Raw genomic sequence first — 7,774 nt, forward strand, 5'->3', positions numbered from 1 at the left:
GGCACTGGGTTCGATTCTCAGCACCACATATCAATAAATAAAATAAAGGTTCAGTGACAACTATACAAATATTTTTTTAAAAAAAAAAAGAAGGACAAGGAAACCTTTCCTCCAGGTAGACCTGCCCAATCCCATGATGCTAAGCTGAGCAAATGAAGGGGTGCTTAACTCCAGCCACTGATGGTCCCATCATCCAGAGTGAATACTATGCCTAACCATTCGTGACACCATTAAACCTAACCCTTTTCTTTTCACTCATCTCAGACACATAATGTTACCCTAAACTCAATGTCATGAGCTACACTCTCACAAGCTTTTCTCATTTTCTCTATCATACCAAATCAACAATCTTTCCACCTTACTGAGACTTCCACTTCCACACCATCCCTCAATTAATTGTGTCTTCACTTAGCTCCACATCCAACTTAAATTCTATGGACATTCACCTTAACTTCTCCAGTTCATACACCCTCAATTCTTTTATTCCTCGATTGCTTCATTTGGCACCCTCAATTCTTTTATTCCTTGATTGCTTCCAGTCAAATCTAGCTGGTGTACTTGTCTGAAGTTGTACAGTGATCCTGAACAGAACAGGGGGACTGGTGCCATATTAAATGCTGACTGGTGCCATATTAAATGCAAGATTAATTACCTTAATGAATGCCCTTAATGCAACAAGATTGTCTTAGACAAATATTTTACATCTTCTCATTATATGTACAAAACCACTTCTATTCTCAACTTCAGCTAATGAACTTATTTCCCTTTTCTTAGAGAAAAATGAGGCAATAAGAAGGAAAATTCCATAAGCTTCTTCCACAAGTACTCACCGACATTCACTTCTAGTGAAATAAGCTGACTCTTCCTATTGCTCCTTTCCTGACCTCAGTCATCTCATCAAGCACAGAGGAAACAGCACCTTTTGCATGTCATCAATTTCTCCTCCTCAATTGGAATTTCTTATTAATAAGCAATTATTCTAATATTTATTTTCTATAAGAAAAAAAAAAAAACACCTCTCTCTGGATTCTACTTTCCCTTTTTTCCTCACATTCTCTTGAACCCACTCCATTCAGGGTTTCTTAACATTCCACAGAAGTTGTCAACGTCAAGTTCACCAATACCCTCATGTTCTGATTTGGTTATAAAGTTCCTGTGAATGCAGCAATATTCAGAGGAAAAAATGGATACTGAGCTGTAACCTAATCAGCCTACCCTAGTTTGAACTGATGGGCTGGGTGGTAACTGCTGTTGGCAGGTGGGATGCTGCAGGGGGCTTGGAACACTGAGGTGTGCCCCAAAGGTGGAAGTTCCCTGTGGCTCCATCCCCCACACCTGCTTTTTCTTCCTGACCTTGCCATGAGCTAAGCAGCTCCACTGAGCCCTCCCCAGGATGTGCTGCCACATCTTGGGCCCAGAGCAATAAAGCCAGCTGTCTATGGACTGAGCCCTCTGAAACTGTGAGCCCCAAATAAACTTTTCCTCCTATAAACTGTTCTTGTCCAGTATTTTGGTCACAGCAATGAAAAGCGAACCAAAACATCTCATAAAACTAAATCCAGTAAAAATTTTTTAATCTTCAGCATAACATATCAAAATGCCTGACATATTTGAATCACTTTCCTCCCAGAAACACTTATCTTCACTTGGTTTCCAGGACAGAAAACCTGTTCTCCTGTCCATTTATCCATAGTCTCATTTGCCGTTTCCTACCATTTCTCCAAACTCTTGAAATTCAAGAGTCCCTCAGCTCAGTCTTTGAGCCTCTTCTCTTTGCCATGCACTTTCAATTCCTTGGTGTTCTCATTCCATTTCATGCTACAAATACTGTGTATAAACTGACTGCTTTCAATTGTGTATCTCCAGCAAGGTCTTCTGCTGGAGTTTCAGATAGGTAAGTCAGTCACACAGCATACCTACCTGCATGGTGAACTGGAATTTTATAATCAATGTCCAGCATGAGCTCATCAATATCCATCCTGTCCAAAACTACTACTCTTACAAATTCTTCCATCTAAGCTAAAGGTAACACTATTCTTCTCTTTGCTCACACTCAAACTTTGGAGTTAGTTATCCCCGACTCCTTTGTCTCCTATATACACATTTATCTGCTGGCAGTTCCTGTTGGACCTACCTTCAAATACATCCAGAATCCCATCTTTTTTCATCATACCTACTGATACTCCTTTCATTCAAATCAGTTATCATCTGTCCTCCAGACTATGGCAATAAGTTTTCTACCTCATCTCCATGTTTTCGTCCTTATTTTCATCTTTTTCTTATACTTAGTGATCCTGATAAAATATGAAATTGTCTTTGTGGCTCAAACCTACAATGGCTTAATCTCTCTCTCAAAACAAAAGCCACTGGGACGGGGTTGTGGCTCAGTGGTAGAGCACTTGCCTAGCACATGTGAAGCACTGGGTTCAATCCCCAGCATAAAAATAAATAAAAACAAAGGTATTGGCTGGTGACATAGCTCAGTTGGTAGAGTGCTTGCTTCACATGCACAAGGCCCTGGGTTCAAATCCCAGCACCACAAAAAAAAAAAAAAAAAAAGATATTAAAAATGACACCATGTTTAAAAAAAAAAAAACCCACTCCCAAGATACTCTATAACTCAGCCCCCACAACTTCTCTTGCTTTGTATCTTACCACACTCTCCCTTATTCAATCTGGCCTCCCAACTATATCGACCTCTGTTTCTGGAACATTCTAGGCATTTTCTTGCCTCAAAGCCTTTGTGATTGCTGTTCCCTCTACACAGAACTCTCCACCCTTGAAGACCTTTTCCCTCACTCCACTCAGGGTTTTTTTAAACACACTCTTCTCCCCATTCTTATGCCTTTATGTATTTTTCCCAGTTCTTACCAGTGAAAGAGGTACAAATTTTACAGATTTATTTTGCTGACTGTCTATCTCTCAAAGAACATAAGCTCCACGAGAGATCTGTTTTTGTTATTTACTGCTGGAACTGCAATGCCAAGAGCAGAACTTGGCACCCAGAAGCTCAACGTACATTTTGAGAGAGAACGCATGAGCACTCACACAGGCAAGCGGTACAGCAAGGGGAAAGACCTCAGTCAGATTCTCCTTCATTCTATTGAAGGGATGCTCGTTCGCCAGCCCTACTAGAATGCCAGAAACTATGCATCTCTGCTTGTCCTCTGCCTAACCTTAAGGAACTTCCAAACTTCAATGTACAACAACAATGGGGGGGTCGTTCTCAAAAGGGGTAGGAACAATCTATAAAACAGTCTGCTTCCACTGGACTAAGACAAGAATCTACATTTCCTATGCTCAATTCACAACCTCTGCTGCAGATCAGACACAAATGAAGTCACATCAGTCTTATAGGGACCATCAGTTTAAAGTAAAGGGAAGGAACGTTCAGTCCACCCAGAGAGCATACAAAGGGACTCCTATAGACATTAACAAAATGTATGGGTTGACTAAAATATGATATGTCTGCAAGGATTGTTTTAAGGCTTGTTTAAAGATGATTTACTGATTCCGATGAGTCCACCGACAAGAGACTTTAATTACACACTCTTCCTCCCAAACCATGATCAGGGACCTTTTTTTTTTTTTTTTAATTTTTTTATAGTTGTAGATGGACATCATGCCTTTATTTATTTATTTTTATGTGGTGCTGAGGATCCAACCCAGTACCTCAGACATGCTAAGCAAGCGCTCTGCCACTGAGCTACAGCCTCAGCCCAACAGGGACCATTTTTGAGACCAGCGGATAGAGTGGAAGAGAGTCCAGCAGCTTCTGCAATACAGAATTACATGCAACAACAAATCACAACAGATTTTCAGAGAGATGAGAGTGAAATAACAGAGTTCACAGGTGGAAAAGATCCTCTTAGAATTCGGGAAGGATCTCTCATTTTTCAAAAGTGTTTAAGGAGTAAATATCTTATTAGAGCCTTGTTTCTCTGTAAGGAATGGTAACATTAGGTCTAATTTACAAAGGGCAACACAAGGAACAAAGCTCTTATAAAACAACTACTTGTGATTACAGGAAAAGTCAGCACATTTAGTCATAAGCACTGCACTCTTAATCCAAACCATAAGATACCTCTAGCACCATCTTAGTTTACATGAGAAATATACTGATAATACTTCAGAAATTATTCAGGGAAATACAAAAACATACACGCAAAAAAGTAAAGAACCAGGATGGGGTTGTGGCTCAGTGGTAGAGCACTTACCTAGCAAGTGTGAGACACTGGGTTCGATTCTCAGCACCACATAAAAATAAATAAATAAAGATATTGTGTGTGTGTATATATATATATATATATATATATATATATATATATATATAAATAAAAGCAAATAAATGTATACTTTTCTTAAGTGCTAACTTTTTTAAATAAAAAATGACTGATGATAAACCCTGGTAAGGGATAAAATCTTACAAGAAATTGTATAATAGTGGGGAATTCAAGTAGTAAAATCATTGGAATTAACTTAAGAGAACCAGGGATGATATTTGAAGCTCCTCGTACTCACCTCCATTTTCTTCTCCGTTGGCGTTTGCCTCAGCCATCTCTGTGCCATCCAGCTCAGAGTCACAGACTAAATCCAGTGTTCCATCTGTTGGGCATGATGACTCCTCTTTCTATATTATTTTTTTAATGATGATAAATAGAGATATGTTAGCAACTAAAAATATTTTAAATACTTTCAGCATCTTAAAGGATTTTCACAGTTTTATGAGATTTGGAGTTTCAATACAGATTTACTTTTTCATGTAAAAGTCACTCCTTTGGGGAGGGGTCAAGAGAAAAAGCCCATTACCACTCCAGATATTACTGTCTAACCTTTTAAATCTACATCAAAAAAAAAAAAAAAAGAAAGTCTCCTTAAAAGGAGTTGTTTCCAATTTGTTTTCAATGATATGTTCTTCCTGATGTAAACAAATGGATTAACAATTCTGCATTTTCATCAGTGAATTGAACATCCAAGTAGCCCCAAAAAGCAAAGGGGGAAAAAAAAAAGTCATTTTGAAAATAGCCTCCGCTATTTTCAGAAACATTCACTAGAGCTGAGAGAGAATCCCTACTTTCTTTGCCAGGTATAACTTTTTTTATTATTTTTTATTTGTTTTAATTAGTTATATAGGACAGTAGAATGCATTTATTATGCACTTTGAGATATCATACATAGATGAGATCTAACTTTTGACATTAAAAATAAATCTTCTCGAAGGAAATAAATAAACTTGAAATATAATCCATCATTTATCTTTAACATCCTAAAGGATTTTCATAATAAACAGTAATTATTTTCAAATAAACAGTAATTTATTTTTAATCTATAAAAATAATATTCTGAGTTTAACTTGTTCTGTGTTATACAATCCTTTGTAGAACATAAGCATTGATCATCTGGAATTCTGAATTTTAGATGGCATTTCCCATTCTATATGGAAATAGAAATGCGATTAAAAAATTCAGAATTAACTATTTTAAACTTCTTCTATTTTATTCCTTCCTTGAGGTCACTGCTTATTTTCAAATTGAATGCCCAATTAAAGTCAGTAAGTTTTCAAGAAGAAGGAATAAATTGATTATTTTTACAAAAGTCAGGAAAGATTACAGGTGTGAAGACCTATCAGCTGATGGTCATTAAGTCAAAGAGTTTCTGGCAACTGTGATTGTCTTAAACTCCTCGCTGATGACTCATGATACTCCTCCCTATTAATTTTGAAAAATCAAAAGTTTTAAGGAAGCCATAGCTATTTTCCATTGCCAGATGCTGTGGAGAAACCACAGATAAGCTTTCCTTAAAGAAAAATGTCATTGTTTATTCTCAGTATGAAATCATTTTTATGACATCTGAAAACATTTAAAAGGCATAGGGGTCATTCTTCAACCCTTCACTCAAACTTAATTTTGTTTACCTTCTTATGTTTGAAAAAAATGCATGATACATGGTAATAACACACATAACATGCAGAACAATGCAACTTACTTTGAGAGCATAGAGGCCTGACTTTCCAGGGATTTTGAAGAATGTTCCATCCCCTATCCGAGTGTTAGTGTGAAGCATTGCATTCAGACAGGCTAATGGAGAGGTTCCACTAGAAAATAAAAGTGTGGAAAAATGAAGCGATCTGAGATGCAGCTTCTGTAGCAAAACTGTTCTCTGACTCTCTTAAAAAGAGACCTTCTTGCATGCCTTTTTAAAATATCCTCCCAACCCCGAAAACATCTACATTACAATAACAGGCCAGGCCAGTTTCCCCAAAGTTAATCAGATGCATCTGTCTTGCAGGCTTCAGGCAAAAAGTCTCCTAAATTGAAATTATGCTTTTATTCATAAAGCAACCAACACTGTATTTTAAGGAAACCAAAGCCCAGACTTTTATGTGGTGTTATTTTGTAAAATAACACTATGAGGCCTCAGATTTAAAATATTACAGACAAGTTGATGGTTGCACTTGAATGATCAGGGTGGGCAGCGGGGGGTGGAACCCCCAAGTTCAAGGGCAACTCCATCTCATAGGTCGAAAAGCAACAAAAGAATAATAAGAACCAGGGAAGAACTGATTTGAAATTATAAGTATTTAACTTACTCACAGGACTGCATTTTTCACATGGCCAAATAAGAATATATATCTGTGTTCATATCCCTGATACAACTTACACAATGACATCTTTTTCTCAGATATGTCAATAAAAAAATATATGTTTGAGAATTCTGCCCAGCAATTACGTTCTGTAGAAAAGATGCAAGTGACTGGATTATGAAATCAGTTTTCTTAAAGAAATCAAATATTAAATTAATGATTAAAATATCAATGCACATATCTACAAACATTATTGCAATGAATTTGTATACTTGCAAAGATGGTTATGAAATGCATAACACACACACACAGACACACACACACACACATTATATATATATATATTCCCCCTTGGGGTAAATTTTAGACTTTTTGTTGTTGTTTACTTATAAACTAATAGTTTTGCAAACCAGAATTTAAAGCCACAATTATTGCACTTTTATTTAATTGTGTTTCTATATATCAGTGTTTGGTCAAACCAATTTTGATGACAAGCTTTTATCTCTTACAGGTCTTTAACTTAAAATATTCTGGGAAAGAAGGTTTTGAAGATATTAAGTGTTCAAATTTTGAATTCCGAGGATAAAAATGTCATTGTTAATAAATTAATCTCTTACTACTAAAACTCACCGGTAAAATGCAAAAATTGAATTAGCTGAATTGTCAAAACACTCTTAATAACAAATCAGCATATATACACATCATGGTTATAACGGTTTATAAATATTATAATAATATGAGTAATCTGCATTATTTTAGGAAGCAACTTCTCTATGCTGTCACATAAATATGATTCCACTGGGTGTGACAAGAAATAAGAGTCTGAATAAATTTGGTCATAGAACAATGCAGTAACACTAAAGTACACAGAACAATAATCGGTGTGCTGATGCACTACCCTTTTTTTTTGAAGCTCCTAAAAGCTTACAGACCTCATTTCATGATTTTTCCCTTACAAAAGATTTTTATTCATATTTATGTGGACACAGGCATACCTATAAAGTAAGATACATTTATCTCCACTGAAAGATCAATGAATGAATTCTAGATAAATAATGCAATGTGTGCTATACAGAACTCTGCAAAACATATACTTCCACATTATACTCTCAGACAAAAGCACAGAAAATTAGAAGCTGGAAATGATTATGCCAGATTTTTGGAGTTTTAATTTAGTGAGACTGTTAGACC

General features: G+C 36.3%; 1 protein-coding gene across 1 annotated transcript in view; it reads right to left on the bottom strand.

The window, feature by feature from the left end:
• The window catches only part of Asxl3 (ASXL transcriptional regulator 3), a 101,473-nt gene extending 95,410 nt beyond the window's left edge, over positions 1 to 6,063 (bottom strand). The window contains exons 1-2 of the mRNA XM_077792402.1: positions 5,986 to 6,063; positions 4,522 to 4,630 (exon numbers count right to left, since the gene is read on the bottom strand). Coding sequence (XP_077648528.1) covers positions 4,522 to 4,630; positions 5,986 to 6,063 — 187 coding nt within the window. The remainder of the gene's footprint in view (positions 1 to 4,521; positions 4,631 to 5,985) is intronic.
• Between the last annotated feature and the right edge of the window lie 1,711 nt (positions 6,064 to 7,774).

The sequence above is a fragment of the Urocitellus parryii genome, chromosome 13, assembly GCF_045843805.1.
Source record: "Urocitellus parryii isolate mUroPar1 chromosome 13, mUroPar1.hap1, whole genome shotgun sequence".
NCBI lineage: Eukaryota > Metazoa > Chordata > Mammalia > Rodentia > Sciuridae > Urocitellus > Urocitellus parryii.